Source organism: Ostrinia furnacalis, unplaced genomic scaffold, assembly GCF_004193835.3.
Source record: "Ostrinia furnacalis isolate ACB-3 unplaced genomic scaffold, ASM419383v2 OfSCF0208, whole genome shotgun sequence".
Taxonomy (NCBI): domain Eukaryota; kingdom Metazoa; phylum Arthropoda; class Insecta; order Lepidoptera; family Crambidae; genus Ostrinia; species Ostrinia furnacalis.
Genome location: NW_021130447.1, coordinates 93,190 through 111,181, shown reverse-complemented (window position 1 = coordinate 111,181; position 17,992 = coordinate 93,190). Strand labels below are relative to the sequence as shown.

The 17,992-nt window shown below is 38.6% G+C and overlaps 1 protein-coding gene across 1 annotated transcript; it reads left to right on the top strand.

Moving 5' to 3' along the window:
* Positions 1–69: 69 nt before the first annotated feature.
* On the top strand, positions 70–17,944 carry LOC114355979 (E3 ubiquitin-protein ligase UHRF1). The gene is made up of 14 exons (XM_028309051.1): positions 70–300; positions 1,342–1,510; positions 1,664–2,036; positions 2,132–2,272; positions 2,713–2,915; positions 4,420–4,520; positions 5,024–5,228; positions 6,147–6,235; positions 7,014–7,225; positions 10,040–10,189; positions 11,943–12,289; positions 12,857–13,059; positions 13,587–13,685; positions 14,573–17,944. Exons 1-14 carry the CDS (start codon positions 151–153, stop codon positions 14,720–14,722), a joined length of 2,592 nt encoding a protein of 863 aa, XP_028164852.1. The 5' UTR covers positions 70–150; the 3' UTR covers positions 14,723–17,944.
* The last annotated feature ends 48 nt before the right edge of the window (positions 17,945–17,992 follow it).

The window sequence follows — 17,992 nt, the reverse complement described above, 5'->3', positions numbered from 1 at the left end:
CTGCGGCATAAATGTCTTAATTATCTGTGCCACTCATGTATTCGCGCCATTTTATTTGTCAATGTCATTTTCATTTACACACAGTGCGATTTTCTGCGGAATTCTGTCAGGTTTCGCATTATATTTCAAGAAAAAATAAATGTTCACAACATGCACGTGAGAGTGAGAATATTTGGTAAACCGGACACTATTGTAGTGGTTGAATCGAAGCTGACGAAGATTGAACAGTTTCGCAAGATAATAAAAGATAAATTCGACGTGCAACCAAAGTTACAACGTTTGCTGTACGGCGGCAAGTTGGTAAGTCTCAATAAATGATCCCGAAGTAATTTGCTTGCTTAAAAACACGTGAGAATACACGTAAAGGTTATAACTTTCGTCAGTACCTTCTAAAATCTAGATTGAATTTTAAAATGGTTCGTTAGCTAGTAGTATTGTCACGTATGATCCTCATATTTACGGGTTTGTGCGTCAATAAATTCAGCACTGGTTGAATAAATGTAACTCTAAAGCAATGGATTAACATTTCAAATTTATTATAATTCAGTATTATTCTTGTATCGATCAGGATATTGAGGTTAACAACATGCAGACCTGTGGCATACGTAGATGCGTCTGTAACATTATTAGCAAACCTTATTTTTGGTCGGGCATTGTTAAGCTTTGGTATTATCAGCCAGTGTTAACTATCCATTTCTGTTTTTGCTCTCACTCTCATCAAATGGTGATTCTTCGCAATAGAACGAGACAGGAATAGGTAGTTAACACTGTGGCCAATAGTACATTGGATCCACTGAATAATGTATAATCTTATTTACATTTATAAGCTGAAATTATTATGGCTTTCACACCACATAGTAAGCAAGGTGGTTCTATGGTTGAGTATTAGTGATTTTCATGCTCTGGTGCATCAGGCCTCATATCAATAGTGATTTAATTGAAAATATGTTTTAATATTTAGTCAATTGATTACTGTGCAATGTTTTACATATTAAGGCAAACAGACAACCAACGTCTGGCTAAAACTTTCTAACTTTAAAAGAGCATTTAGGCATAACATGTAGGCATTCCAGAGTTTTGATTATTGCTTGTTTATTAAGGCCTGCTACGCTACCACAGGCCTCCTACTAGGTGGACGGACAATCTGGTAAAGGTCGCGGGAAGAGCGTGGATACGGGCAGCGCAGGGCCGTGCATTGTAGAAAACCTTGGAGGAGGCCTTTGTCCAGCAGCGGACGTCATTTAGCTGAAACGAACGAACGCTACCACAAGCCTCAACTGCTCTGTCTTATTGTCTGCTAAGCTTTTAAAATTGTACACTAGCAAACATATTTATTTTCAGCTAGAAAATGGTTATACATTCCATGATTATAACATCAAGCTCAATGATGTTATCCAGCTTATGGTTAAAGTGCAGGCGGAGGACGTACCTAAAAAAGAGAAGACTGATAGTGAAAAAAGTGAGAAAAATGTAGATAGCGAAAAAGATAAGGATAAAATTGAGTACAAAGGTTAGTATATTGCTTAGTATACTGTTGTGCTATGTTGTTGTGTTAATTGTATTGTTATTGTTTGTTCTCTGTAGCTGTGCCTTAAATAAATAAATAAATCCAGTTACATTCCTCTTTCATTAAACATACTATATGAAAATCTTAATATTTTAGACGCTGAAAGCAGCTTGTATGCTGTTGGAGACTTAGTAGATATGAGGGATATGGAACAGGGTGCTTGGTTGGAAGGAAAGATAGTAAGAATAGTGTATGACCCTAAAACCCACCATATATCTGACACAGTTAATGATAAGCACTCTGAGACTAAAGATTCTAAATCAAGTTCAGACAAAGAAAGTGATTCAGAGAACAATCCACCAGAAGAAGCAAGTTCTGAGAGCAGAGCAAAAAAGAAAGGAATTGCTAAATATTTTACTAAAAGTCCAAAATCGGTGAAGAAAAAACCAATTGAAATAGATTTGAAGATTGAAAATTCAAACAATGTCACTGACGCTAACTTATTGTATAAAGTTCAACTGGATTCTGAGTAAGATTCAGTAATTTTTTTTACTTGAACTAATTAATTTTTGCAGTTAACTTATTTTTACCATACTTAATTAAATTTTTGTTATTTATTTACAGTGACGAGGATTCAAATCTCTATTGCAAGTTAAAAGACATAAGACCAAGGGCACGGAAAGAAATTGACGTTGCTGACTTGAAAGCTGGGCAGAAAGTTATGATCAACCATAATACTGACGAACCTTTAGAAAAAGGTTATTGGTAAGTATTTTTCTGCAGTAAGCAAATGAAATTATTTGTCAGTTGACTAAAACATGATGATAGGGATTTGATACATGTAATTTTGGCGCTGACCTGATATCTAGTTGATATTGTTGATAGAAGATGTCCTTTAGTCCACATTCGTAACTGAAATTTGATAACCAGCTACGAAAATGGATTTTTTTTCTTGCTTGATAACCAGTTATGAAAATGGAATTTACTTGTCGTTTTTGTAACCATGTTTCATAACCAGCTACTAAAATGGTGTATGTTTTCTCTGTTCATAACTGGTTATAAGATCCTTTGTGAGTACTCTGTTGTATCATAGATACAAGATAACTAAAGTGATTCTTACACAGGCCACAGTGCACTACGATGACGAATGTAAAGGGCAGTAAGCTTTGGTATGCAACAAGCTAATCCTTTATTATAATTATCAGGTATGACTTCAAAGTAGACGAAATAAAGAAGCTTAGGACAAGTTACGAGCTGATCGGGACACTCTACTTGGGTGCTGATGCTGTGCCTCAAAACGACACCAGGGTGAAAGTACACGACAAGATCTTCAGCGTCGAAGAGGTGGTGCCCGTTGACCAGAGAACTGAAGAGTACAAGAAGATGATGGTCACGCCACCAGAAAAAAGTAAGTAAAGTAATAATATAGGATTAAGATAAAAAACAAGTCTGTTCGTTATCTTCTCAGTGATTGATAAACAAAAAATCTGAAATTTTGTTCTTTCTTACTAACCACTCATAATTTGAGTCTACTATATCTATACAAAAGCGAAAGATATTCACGATATCTCAGAAATAACAAGGAGTCTCAAATTTTGCATGCGGGTTCCTTAGGGGGGTTCCTTTTAGCTGTAGGTGTTCACTAAGAACGGATTTTACGAAACTCCACCTCTAAGGGGGTTAAACGGGATCCACGCGTACGAATTCGCGGGCGGCCGCTAGTCAAGCATAAATTCGTAAATCTGTCGTAAAAACTGGTGTTCAACTGTCACGATTGTTGAAAGAGTGAGCCAAATATTGTTTATTTTGTATATTTTGAGTTTCAGCACTCCCACACTAATTGCTGTTTACTCGAGGAAAGGGACCTCATTTATGAGATCATCACAGGTATATTATAGGCACAGGCAGAATTTTATCTTACTAATATTATAAATGCGAAAGTTTGGATGTCTGGATGTTTGTTACTCTTTCATGAAATTTATTATTGATTTTTATGAAACTTTACAGAATTATTGTTTATATCCCAGAATAACATAGGCTATGATTTATGACGATCTGTGACAAAATAAATTTCACGTGGGTGAAACCGCAGGCAAAAGCTAGTATGTGCATATATTATTGACTAGATTTTGTATACTGTCTGCTGGTGAAATAATTTTTAAAATCGGTAGTAGCTCCAGATATTACTTCTTAGAAACTTAAGCTCTTTATAATACAGTATGTTAGTATACACAGTCCTATGATTTAAGTTGGGAGCTCAGAAGGTATAATAAATAGGGTCCAAAACCGATGAAAGAACCTTTAAACCTTGACTTTTTTCAACAAAAATATCTCGTATTAAAGTCTACTGCGCGTACGCAACGCCCGTAGCGTTAGTTACCACAACAACCGACAATCGAATAAACGAAGAACACAAGCGCGAGCCGGGTTCACGAAAGTATGGGCGACCCACAACGAAACGACCTGAACCGCGTGTTTACACTATCTGATTCAATCACGTTCGCGCATAGTGTAACTGCGCCATAAAAGCTGTATGAATGGATGAACTAGCAGCTTGCAAGAAGGAATAGGCTAGTTGCCTAAAAAAATTTTTTTAGTCCGTAATGTTTAATATCAAAAAATATTGGACACATATATTTTTATTTGTCAATCTAACAAATAATTACATAGTTATGGTGCGTTGAAGTTGCGCACGACGTCACAACGTGCGGCATTTTTAAGCAAGCGTTGACGTCACGGGCCTCTTCTTATGAACTTTGGGGCGCTTTATCTCTTTAAATTTTCATTAGTTTGAAAAAGTGAAAAATACGTGTAGAGTATTTTTTGATAAGTTAACTGACGGACTAATTAAAACTCTTGCTTTTTGACCCAGGCAACATCCCCATTAAATTGTTTACCTAATAACTTTCCAGGAGCTCTGCCATTGAATTGTCTGACGTGCCGAGACGACGAAGACGCGCCGTGCAAGGACTGCGGGTGTTATCTCTGCTCTGGGAAAGAATTTCCTGAAAAAGTAAGTGTAATCACATAAAATTTAAGCTAGAGAGTGTTTTGTTGCCTATTAATTTGGATACGTACGTACAGGCGACAGCATATAAGCTAAACACTGCTTGTAGCATCTTTTTAAGTTTTATGATGTGCTTTCGGCATACCTACGTATTTCTATCATATCTGAGGTCTCGCTGACGTAACAAACACACCTTCCCGCATCGCATCATTGCCGCATCGCATCATTGCCGCAGGCGCTATACTTCTAAATAATCACGGATAGTTTTGATAGCTGGTCAGATGACCTTTTACAAAATATCAAATTCAAATTGATATTCAAACATTTATTTGCATAGAACAGGTATTATATTATATGAGGACTTATATTATAATTTACAAACGGTGCTTACTATTTTACTTTACATTTTTAGCATGCAAAATGGTAAATAAAAAGCATTGATATAATAGATACAGCAGTCTATCAGCCAATTCTTGAGACCAACCAACAAAACCTTCCTTTTTTTCCAGATTGTCCTATGTGACGAATGCAACAACGGTTACCACATGAACTGCCTCTCGCCGCCGCTCAAAGAGCTACCCGACGAAGACTGGTACTGCCCGTCGTGCAAGCGGGACCCCACAGATGTGGTCGCCCCCGGCGCGGCCAAGCAGGCCAAGAAGACCAGCGCTTCCAAGACTAGCCGGGACTGGGGACGCGGGATGGCTTGTGTTGGTAAGAATTATTCGTAATTATTAAATTGAGCTTGGCGAATTTAAGTAAGGATGTAAGACTGCTAGAAGCGATTGACTGGATGAAAATTTGCCTTATAACATATGTGTGCCAAATGCGAATAAATTGCAAAAGCATATCGGTATTACTTTAATAAAATTGTAATTTCATACAGTACATTATTAAAGCAATCCTGTGTGGATCGTATCGTATTTGATAAAACTTTGCAGTAATATTGTTTATACTTTAGGCCTTAATTTATAACGATGTGACAAGCTAAATTTCAAGCGGCCGAAGCCGTGGGCAAAAGCTAGAACATGCCCTTCGTTGACACGTGCTCTAGTACCATGCAATATTTCCATGCCTTCCTTTATAAAACGTACAATCGCACCATACGACGAAGCGTGCCTGTGTCATCATCACCTAACTATAGAGATAAACTAGATTCAAACTAGTAAATGTTACTTTGCAGTGACTGAAAAAAGTTAAGCATAACATGAATTGGACGAGGTTTATGTCCTGAGTGCACTGGCGAAATAAAATGATGATCTTTGGCTATGATAGTGCAAAATGAAATTAAAGTACAGGCTTGGGCTACAGGGTTACTAACTATTGCAGCAACAGTAATAACAACACAAGAAACTCCAGAGTTATTTTAATTGATTAAGTTTTTGGTAGAGGACTTGAATTCCATCGAGTATTGATAATATCAAACACACGTGGGCTTCAAGCCGGAATCTCATAAAAGCAATACTAGGGATTTTGCATAATATACGACACTGGCTTGACGCTCTCGGTCGTTTATGCAATTCTAGGACTATTGTTTATACGGCAGTCTGGCTTGAAGCCCGCAACATAGGTTTTTACACTTACACATACGAATAGAATGCTAATTGCAACTGTGGTTCGTTTTATTTACAGGCAAGACGAAAACATGCGCCATGCCCCCAAACCACTTTGGCCCCATCCCAGGCATTGAAGTGGGCATGTGTTGGAGATTCAGAATACAAGTAAGCTTGATTATTTGTTAATGGTACAAGGGACATCTTATAATAGGGATGTTTCCTGGGTCAAAAAGCAAGAGTTTTAATTAGTCCGTCAGTTAACTTCTCAAAAAATACTCTACACGTATTTTTCACTTTTTCAAACTAATGAAAATTTAAAGAGATAAAGTGCGCCAAAGTTCACAAGAAGAGGCTCGTGACGTCAATGAGTGCATAAAAGTACCGCACTTTGTGACGTCGCGCGGAACTTCAACGCACCATAACTATGTAATTATTTGTTAGATTGACAAATAAAAATATAGGTGTCCAATATTTTTTGATATTAAACATGACGAACTAAAAAAATTTTTTTAGGAAACTAGCCTATTCTGAAATGGGTAAGCTCTGTGGACGTGATAATCAGTGTCTTCTGCCTAGCTTGCCGTTTAATTTGTTAACCTTGTAGCGCAGTTTTTGTGTTGTAAAATTGTGGCATAGAGTAAAATCAAATATTAAGTGGCTGATCTCGGAATTCAGGGGCGATACATAGGGGTATGCGATAGAATTGCCTGACGTTTTTGCTTTTAAAGACTACTTACAATGTGCGCTCACGTGTTCTATCTATGTTTTGTAGAATTACATTGAGTGCGTTTTTAATTTGTGCCTTTGAATGTCATGTCATTGTATTTATCCTTTGCTTAGTTTGAGATTAAATGGCGCAGTTTTAAATATATAGCTCACTTTGAATTCATGGTCAACGGTGTCCTCAAATACCCAATAAAATCTCCAACGACTCCCATTCCAGCTGTCCGAGTCGGGCGTCCACCGGCCTCCAGTGTCCGGCATCCACGGACGGGACGTGGAAGGCGCTTACAGCATCGTGCTGTCCGGCGGCTACGAGGACGACGTCGACCACGGCAACGAGTTCACCTACACGGGCAGCGGAGGCCGAGACCTGTCCGGGAACAAGCGGACGGCAGAACAGTCCTGTGACCAGACATTGACGAGGGAAAACAAGTGAGTTATACCACAGAATAATAATAAGTACTACATACAGAAGTTTTACTTCGCGAAGGTATTTAAAAAAATGTATGCTCAATGTCGTTAACAATATGGTGTAATTTAGCTTGTCTCAAGAGTCGAGCACCATTTTGTTGACAAACGTCAGTGATCGGTACTGCGCCGAAGACATAGGGCTGACTTCGGTAAAATGATGTGTGACGTGAGGTGCCAAACTGCGAAAAATGGCGGAGGAAATACATGAATAAGCATGAATTATATTTTGTGTTTTTAATATTATTCAGGCAGTTAAAAATACTGTAGAGTATTAATTGCACCACCGTTTTTACATATGGTTTATTGTCTTTACAATGCAAATGGGTGAAGAATACGTGCGTGCGTCAATACTCGCTCGTGATTGTCCTGTCGATTTGGTATCTCAGGAGGGGTAGTCGCGCGTGTTTTGTTTTCCATGCAAACTCGCGGAGATGAACAGGCCTGGTTATACCACAAAATAGTAATATAAGACAATCACCTATACAGTGTATAGATCGTTTCATCCACGAAGACGCGCTCCACCATTCTTCCGCTGTTTGAGTTTTATCGGTACACGCTAAATTATCCATGAGTGCACACGCACACTACAATAGACGTGTTGACACCACGAATCAATTGACGTACTTTTCAAAACTGACAAAACAAATAAACTACTTTTTTCAATTACAATGCGACCAAAAATCGTAATTTACAGGTAATTTAAAATTAATTAAGTTTTTAAGATCAGAATGAAGTGTCTTTTTAGAAAAGTTGTGATTTCGAATTATTTGGGAATGGTGTCTATAATGTAAACGTCCCGCTAGTGCGCTCACTAGTGAGCGCGTTAAAAAATTTTAGTTCTCGAAAGTTTCCGTTTGGGGCGCTGTGCAATCCGTCACACATTTAATGTCATTTTTTACGCGCTCAGTGACGACTTTTGATGTAAGCTCACACTCAGCCCTCTGTTGTTAATGTGATTAAGAGTAGGCGCCCACCGTTGATTTTTAGTTGGCCGATAGTTGTGCCCGATTTTAATTTGTATGAAGAATCGGCCAAATCGAATCGGCGTAGTGTGCGCACTCTCATACATGCCCATACTGATCAACTGCCCGACTAAACCATCGGCCGACGAAAAATCAACGGTGTGCGCCTACTCTAAGGCTTGATTTCCTTTTAGGCTGACATCGGTGACCGACGTCAGCGGCGCGCACGATTACACACTAGTTCTATGTAATCATCTGCCGCTGACGACGGCGTTGCAGTGCGGTGCTTCATAGAACATTGTGTTTATTCGTATGCTCGACCGATGTACGCGACCGACGTCAGCGTAGGAGGAAATCAAGCCTAAGTCAGGCCTGTTCATCTCCGCGAGTTTACATCGAAAACAAAACACGCACGATGGCCCACCTACAGGATACTATTCGACAAGGCCTCACATACGAGCGTACATTAACTCACGCACGCGTATTCTTGTGTATAATGGAAGAAAATAAAGAAAATGGTGTACTAAATACTGTGCAGTATTTAACTGCCTAAATAATAATAAAAACACAGAATGTACTTACTTTTTTAAGTTGCCTCAAGACACTGAGAGGTAAATAAGTAGTTAATATTATTCATGGTAATTCATGCGAGGAATCATGTATTTCCTCCGGAATTTTCCGCAGTTTGGCACCTCACGTCACATCATTTTACCGAAGTCAGCCCTGTAGCTTCGGCGCAGTGCCGATCACTGACGTTTGTCGACAAAATGGTGCTTGACTCTTGAGACAGGCTAAATTACACCATATTGTTAATGACATTGAGCATACATTTTTTTAAATACCTTCGCGAAGTAAAACTTCTGTACGTAGTACTTATTATTATTCTGTGGTTATACCACAAATTAGTAACATAAGACAATCACCTATACAGTGTATAGATCGTTTCATCCACGAAGACGCGCCCCACCATTCTTCCGCTAATGTTTAAGTGTTATCGGTACACGCTAAATTATCCATGAGTGCACACGCACACTACAATAGACGTGATTACACCACCAATCAATTGACGTACTTTTCAAAACTGACAAAACAAATAAACTACTTTTTTCAATTACAATGCGACCAAAAATCGTAATTTACAGGTAATTTAAAATTAATTGAGTTTGTAAGATCGGAATGAAGTGTCTTTTTAGAAAAGTTGTGATTTCGAATTTTTTGGGAATGGTGTCAAATTGTCTATAATGTAAACGTCCCGCTAGTGCGCTCACTAGTGAGCGCGTTAAAAAATTTAGTTCTCGATAGTTTCTGTTTGGGGCGCTGTACGTACAATCCGTCACACATTTAATGTCATTTATTACGCGCTCAGTGACGACTTTTGATATAAACTCACACAGCCCTCTGTTGTAAATGTGAATAAGAGTAGGCGCCCACCGTTGATTTTTAGTTGGCCGATAGTTGTGCCCGATTTTAATTTGTATGAAGAATCGGCCAAATCGAATCGGCGTAGTGTGCGCACTCTCATACATGCCCATACTGATCAACTGCCCGACTAAACTATCGGCCGACGAAAAATCAACGGTGTGCGCCTACTCTAAGGCTTGATTTCCTTTTAGGCTGACATCGGTGACCGACGTCAGCGGCGCGCACGATCACACACTAGTTCTATGTAATCATCTGCCGCTGGCGACGGCGTTGCAGTGCGGTGCTTCATAGAACATTGTGTTTATTCGTACGCTCGACCGATGTACGCGACCGACGTCAGCGTAGGAGGAAATCAAGCCTAAGTGTTGTTCATTCCGTCGTTTGTTGTCAGAGCACTAGCGCGGAACTGCGCCGTGAAACAGATCAGCGAGGAGGGCGGCGACGCGGGCGCAGACTGGCGCAGCGGCAAGCCGGTCCGCGTCGTGCGCTCATACAAGATGCTCAAGCACTTCCCTAAGTACGCGCCCAAGGAGGGGATTCGGTAAGTCAATAAATATCTTTGGACAATCTTTGGACAATCTCACACAGCGCCATCTAGCCCCAAAGTAAGCAATTAATATGCTTGTGTTATGGGTGCTAGTTTAACGGATATACTACTTATATACTTTTTTTTTAAATACATACATATTATACATAGTAACACCAGAATAGGAAATATGCATGGTATTTTACTTTTTCATTTCAGTAGCTTTGGCATTGTCATATCAATCAGTGCTTTTCTTTAACAAAAATTTCAAAAGATTCCTAAGATATAGACGTTAGAGGTCATTGGTCATGTTAGAACGACACGCAGAGTCCCATACAAGCAATACAAGTTACTATGGGTGGGTGACATTTGACGTCACGCTCAACTGTTAAGCACTTGTAACTTTTTTGTTTCCAGTCCGATTTTAATACTAGTTTTTCTGAAATTCTATGATATAACTAAAAAACTCAATAAAACTCAGTGCAAACTCAGTAAAACTTATTTATTTCTGTAAATAGGCTTTTAAATAAATAAATTAAAGAGCACTTTTACACGTCCCAATATTAACCCTACCACTGCTTCGGGACAATAAATGGGCCAGTGCTGAGAAGAAGCTATCTGAAGAAGAATTCTTTCTTACGTCCGTATTCACAAACGATGCTTGCTTATGTGAAGTAGCAAATCGAACGCACAGCGGCGAATAGAGCTCTGTGATTGGTGCATGTGACACCATGTGCGTCCACGCGCACTGTGATACCTCATAGTAATGTTTGTGAATACGGGCGTTAGACTATTAGCTAGTGAACGCCAGACCTACGTCATTATATAAAAGCTGAAAGTTTGTCAGCGTATGCTCCCAATATAGGTTAGAATGTTGGCTCATCAAGGAGGCTTGTGTATGGCCCCATACAAATCTAAGAGAGACACTAATCTCTCTCATATCTATAGATACGCCATCGCGATTTAGAGTCTCGCCCACGCCGCGGCGGTGTCTTGTGTATGGTCCCATACAAACCCATAGAAGACGCTTATCTCTCATATCTATATAATACGCTGCTGCGATGTAGATACTCGCCTTTTTTTAGATTATACTCAATAATGGTAATGAAATTCAAGAATCCGTTTGATTATTGGACTACAAGAATATATGTCCGATGATTTCTATATATTTTTAAGCTTATTATACGAGCATAAATAATAGATACAGGACTTTGAAATTGAGTCTGCGGCAATTTTTCCGTAAAACGGTTGTGGGAGATGGGGCACTGAGAATTAATCAAAAGAGTTTTAGTAAATCCGTTACATTATTGGTCAACAACAAGGATTGAACTATCTTTCGCAGTAATTAAATAATCTCTGGGTGTTGCTTAAGATAGTAATTCATGCTTCCAAAATCTTAGGCAGGAAAATGTAAAATGGCTCTTAACCGCAACGGGGTCATGTGTATGGGACCATACAAATCTAAAGGAGACACTAGTCTCTCTCTCATATCTGTAGATATCGCCGCTGCGATGCATAGACTCGCCGTCGCTGCACATAGTCATGTGTATGGCCTCATACAAATCAATACAAGACGCTTATCTCTCTCATATCTTCTGTAGATACGCCATCGCGATGCAGACTCGCCACCGCCGCGTCGGTGTCGTGTGTATGGCCCCATACAAATCCAAAGGAGACAATAACCTCTCTCTCATATCTCATTTTTGCAACATTTTACGTGAAAATGTCTTTGCTGGCAATTCACATTTTTATAATTTTTCATGACCAGGTACGACGGTATCTACAAAGTGGTGAAATACTACCCAGAGAAGGGACTGTCAGGGTACCGAGTGTGGAAGTACCTGCTGCGAAGGGACGACCCTAGTCCCGCGCCCTGGGAACCAGACGCCAAGCAGTACCCCATCGTCTACCCTGATGGCTACCTAGAGGCTGAAGCCGAGAAAAAAGCCCTGAAAGAAAAGTCCGGCAAGAACGGCAAAGCGAAGACAACTAAAACCTCTAAAAAGAGAGCGCTTAGGGAAAGCAATCAGACAACGGAATCGGAGGGCGAGGCTTCCCCACCTGTGAAGAAACGGAAAACCTCTCAGGAAGATAAGCAGAAGAAGAAAGACAAACGTAAGTATAGCTGTTACTATGGTATTTTTACGTTTACCTGCAGGGTCTTTTGGGTAACTTATAAAGCTGAAGAGTGCGCTAATCTCAGGAACTACTGGTTTTTTTTAGTGTTAGATAGCCCATATATCGAGGAAATAGACTATTATACCTATTATACCATCACGCTATGACAAGCTCAAAGCAAGTCGCGCGCAGAAGCTAATAAATGTATAAATTTTACAGAAGAAATTCTTGAACTGCAATCGATATTGTATAATTTTTAAGCAAAGAATGAATGGATATATTGATACTATTGATCTAACTAAACCGTGCCGTGGTTCCAATGAGGGTTTTCGCGTATGAAAGATCCGCTAGATGGCGGGACGTGGATGTGGGGTCTGACTGCTGCGTGATTGGTGGATTTTGACATATCTGTCAATGTCATGTCAAAAATAACCAATCATGCAGCATTTGGACATCGCGTCTACGTATTGCCATCTGGCGGATTTTTCATACGCGAAAACCCTCATTGCGTAAAACCAAACCCTTGTTCGTTTTGCACAAAGCTATCGATTTTTTAATTTCCAGCTGCAAAGAACGCCAGCATAACAGAGAGTCCGAAAGCTAAGATACCAAGCATCTTCAACATCAAGAGTCCGAAGAGCGCGAAGAAAGCCAAAGATGCGGACAGCGGGCTGTCCGCTGAGGAGAGGGACGTCGTCAAGGAGGATTCGTTGAACGTCAAGCTGTGGGAGGAGTGCATTGAAATTTGTGACACCAAAGGAAAGAAGGTAATACTTTACATAGTATAGGTTGCGTACCGGAAAGCGCAGCGTAGGACGTCCACCCACAAGGTGGACCGACGACCTCATAAAGGTAGCGGGATGCAGGCCGCCACCAACCGGCCATTATGGAAATCATTGGAGGAGGCCAATGTTCAGCAGTGAACGTCCTATGGCTGAAAATGATGATGATAGGTTGCGCAACGAAAGTTGAATCGATCACATATTCATACTGCTCTAAATGTAAATACAGATCACACGACACATTACACATGCAAGTTCATACGTATATCGAATAAAGCTGTCTCGATTTTGCTAAATATATGCAAGCAAGACAGAAAGCACTTGTCACTCGGACTACGCAAGACGTCAGCACGACATGCGTATACGTGTATAGACATGTTTGTTTGTGTTGATCGCCTCAACTCTTGCTGCGCGAGCTATAAATGAATTAATTTTCAACTGTAAGAAGTAGAAAGAACGCGAATGTATTGATGATGATTGTATATTTTATCCAAATTGTTTTTTTTTTCTAGGAATTCGTGGAACATGTGACACAGGTCTTCTTGTGCATCATTTGCCAAGAGGTTGCAGTCAGCCCGGTGACCACGCCATGTCTGCACAATTTCTGCATGGTAAGTAGTCAGAGAGTAGAATTTGATATACATGTCTTGATGCTATGCGAAGACAGGTGCAACAAGCGAAACTGAAACATCATTGTGCAAAATCGCTCTATAAAAGATCCACACTGGATGCGTTCTGGGGTCTACGGTCAGGTCAAAGTGAACGCAGCCTGCATCATGTATGACCGCTGGACGCATCCAGTGTGGCTAATCCTATAGGATTATATTGCAGGTAGAGTTATAATCTCAAATTGCCTTAGAGACCTTCCACACTAGCGTCTTTCAAGCGTCGTATTACCAGTGCCTGCGCAGATATAATAAAAACTCTTATTTATGCAAGTAGGCTTTTAAAAAAAGTACTTTTAAACGTCCCAGTATTAACCCTACCACTGCTTCAGGACAATAAATGGGCCAGTGCTGAGAAAAAGCAGCGCAAGAAACCCAGTCACTATTGTCAGCCTCTTTTTCAAGGGTTTACAGACTTTAAAATATACATAGTTATAAATATTTATGTGAGCTAGGCAGTTAAGCATCTCAAACATTGCCGGATCTACGCAGCGCTGGCGTCGAGTCTTCCATTGTCACAGTTATTGTATCCGAACACGCAGGCACTAAAGTCTGGTCACCGAGCACGTAGAATTTTGTCCAATGACCCCAAGCTACCCATCCTTATCGCTCGCGCGTAATTATATTGCTGTCGCGACTGTGCGACGGGCGGCAGCAGTGAGTGTGTGAGCGCGACAGCAATATAATTACGGATTGGACAAAATTCTACGTGCTCGGCGACCAGACTATAGCAAGACGATGTTCGCAACACGGTAATGGTGAAGAGGGTCCTTTAATTTTACTCGCTGAAGGCCTTTGATTACTCTTCGTAATAAGAATTAACTTCTTTGCAGGCATGCATAAAGCTAGCGTTCAAATCAACCGGTTCCCAGAGCTGTCCGTGCTGCCGCCAGAACCTGGCCAAGTACGAACCAGAGCCGAATGAGAAGCTGATGGCTGCTCTCAGGAGTATCCTCCCAGGGTACGACTCGGGGAAGAAATGACGAAGGAAATTTATGTACAAGGCGACACAATATCGCGTACGTAGACAATTTACGTTACTCTGGTTATATTTTAAGGCTAAGGTTACATTTGCAAGTGTTTTTTGATGATTCCTGTATGGTATATTGTTAATATTCAACGTTATTGAAAACGATTTTAATATTTCAAATTACTTGTAGTGTGCAATGTTTCTTGATTAATAAGGTACGATTTTTTTAAACAATTGTTAACTTGTTGGTGGGTTGTAACCTACAGTTGAATTAGCCACGGCTAGCGGAAGGTTTGATTAGACGAATTACAGATTCAAAAGCCTTATTTTTTCTACATTTATTATAAAACACCATTGCTGTGCAGTTACTACTGCTACGATTTGCACCATATGTGGTCAGGCTCTATTTAGGTGGTCAAAAACATTGAAGTAAAGTGACTAGAGTGCAAAAATTGTTTGTCAAGATTGTGTTGTCCTGTTCAATTATGTGTGATACAAGTTCAGTTTTAATTTAGTTGTATGACTCCATAAATAACTTGTAGCTAGTGATTCTTGATGAATATCAACATTTGTTACGTTGCCAGCTATGTGATATTCATAAATTTTACTGATGCATTATTTTAATTTAGGTGACGTTGTATCACTGTAATATTTTGATTTCTTTGTTAATGTCTTTAATTAATATTATTATAATGTGATTATGTAATGTTTAAATGTTATTGAAGTATTTTTATAATTAAACTTTTAAGTATTAACGACTTATCTTGTGTTTGTAAGTCCAATCATGTAACGTTGAAACAAGTACAGTTTGTTGATGTATTCTCCAAAATTTATAATTTTGTAGAATTAAATTGTACCTATCTTTTCAAAACTAATCATGTAAGCGCGTGTAGTTTTCCTGAATTTCCGAATTTTTCTAGATTTCAATTACAATTTATCAACGCTCAGCTGTTTACTTTGTATCGGTTGAATGACCGGGCTTCCTGGGACTGGAATTCACAGTTTCGAAACAATAAAATTGATTCAGTTAATAATAAACAAATAATGATGAAGTTTATTCGTGCATTAAATTCCATTGTTAATAGCTGTCGAAAATAAACATTGTAGTGAAGGCAGACTTATTTACCTGCCCATATGAACAATGCTTATAGTTTTAAATGGATTCATTTGATGACATGCGTTGCGATTTTTTTTGTACTTTGTATTTTTTATGAAGTAAATAAAAGCCGTTTTAGATGAAAATACTAATCTACCTCGATAATACCTAAGTTCCGATAAGTTTCAAGTTTTGATAACTTCATAATTTAATATTATTCAAACTCATCTCTTTAATACTGTTGATTGTTAATCCAAATTAAAAGACAGATACTTTCAAACTAAGTAAAATAGTTCATGATGCAAAGAACTTCACAGCCAAGTATGATCAGGGTAGTTATACAGGTAGGTATAGCTCGTTTCATCCACGAAGACGCGCCCCACCACATTTTGGTCTCGGTCGCGCGGGGTGCGGGGAGTTTTAACCGACCAATCCGAGCGGCATTATTGTAGTGTGCGTGTGCACTCATGGATAATTTAGCCTGTACCGATAACTATAGTGGAAGAATGGTGGGGCGAGTCTTCGTGGATGAATTGATCTACGTATAAATAGTTTGAGTTATTGATTGTTGATGTCAGTAGATAGATCTAATTAGTATTATTAACGCTCATTACTGATGGTTTGTTTGGAAACAATGGCCTCAAGTTTTCCATATGCTCGGTATATTTGTAACTTAGTAAACAATGTTATCTGCATGAAATTTAAAAAAGTGAAAAGGGAAATACTTTTGTGGCTTAGATCTGCACATCTTTTTTACCGGTCTAAAGATGCATTCGAAACATATTTAATAGTGTTAATATTAATGTATTTGATGTAGTACAAATGGTAGATTTAGATTATTAAGTATTTTTAATGCTAGTGCTGTGTAAAAGTAGCGCATATCGTATTCAAAATTTTTCTATGATAATAAAAATAAAAACAACGTGAACAAATTTTCTCACGTATACCGTACGTTAGAATTGTAGTGTAGTGTTGTACAATTGGCCGACTTCAAATATTCGATGGCGTTGTTTTACACAAATGTAGCCTTATAACATAAACGTTTTTACAACCACAGTAACTAAATGTAACTGTGTGCTAGTTGTATTAAATTCTATTTTGCAACAAAATATTATAGTCGGATGTGCTGTTGCTGTACTTGTTTTAAAACACAAAAATTGCGAGTAGTTTTAGTTATTTTGATATTCATTTAAGCATTCCTCATTTTAATTGTAAGTAAACAGTTATATTTTGTATTTCCGAATCATGGTTGTATTTGTACATTCACTATTTAATGTAGGTTAATATTTAACAGTACTTAGTATAAACAGGCTTTTAGTAAGGCTTTGGTTCTCGGTTAATTTTATGTTAGTGACAAGTGATACGCGGAAAAGCGACGCCTGGTTAGCCGATTTTTCTTAGGGTTAATTATTGGTTAGTTGACTGACACCATACTATAATTACATAATTCCAAGGCACAATTTCCCCAACAACATAGACCTGAAAACCTAAAGCTTTGAAATAATAAATCGAGTTCTCAATGATAAATATACGAAATCTATAACAGAGAATCTCCTGTATAAAAAATAGAGTTTGGTGTGTCAACTAACGAATTCTTAACGTGTGTCATAGTGTAAAGAACAATAACTGTGAGTTACATTTATAACTTTGAAATAAATAACATGTAGAGTCACTCTTTAGTCTATTCCTACGACAGCGTTGCCATTATTTTTGTTCTTTTCACTGTGATTGTAAATACTGTGGATGTTCACCAAATGTTATATTTGTTTTAGTTTTATTTTTGATCTGCGGAAATTATTGTTATTTTAAGTAGGCATTATATTTGCAGTGTTAACCAAAACATTCGGGCCTAAGCATTAATTGATGTTGAGCGAAATAATTACATAATCTATGTTTTGTGGTGTGGAATAATTAAAATATTAATTATATCGAGGCGAAGTATTTCTGTGAAGCAATTATTATTATTTATGACATTTTAACAGTAATTCAGTTCCCTGATTCGGCTGGATCACATTATCCCCTAAAATGTTGTAGGTTGTTTAAATTTTTAGATGTGGCAACAAACTATAATTAATGCACTTTTACGGGAACCTGAGAAGCGATTATGTTGATTTGATTAATATATTATTTTTTAAATTACTCAGCTGTTGTTTTATTGTGAAAGAGTTATGGAGGAGCCCCTGTTAT

What these genes read in the sequence shown, in the direction of transcription:
- LOC114355979 (XM_028309051.1), top strand. Translation starts at nt 151, where the DNA reads ATGCACGTGAGAGTGAGAATATTTGGTAAACCGGACACTATTGTAGTG. An exon ending in GTTGGAGATTCAGAATACAA is followed by an intron (nt 6,236 to 7,013) that starts GTAAGCTTGATT and finishes CTCCCATTCCAG; the next exon opens with CTGTCCGAGTCGGGCGTCCA. An exon ending in GCAGAAGAAGAAAGACAAAC is followed by an intron (nt 12,290 to 12,856) that starts GTAAGTATAGCT and finishes TTTAATTTCCAG; the next exon opens with CTGCAAAGAACGCCAGCATA.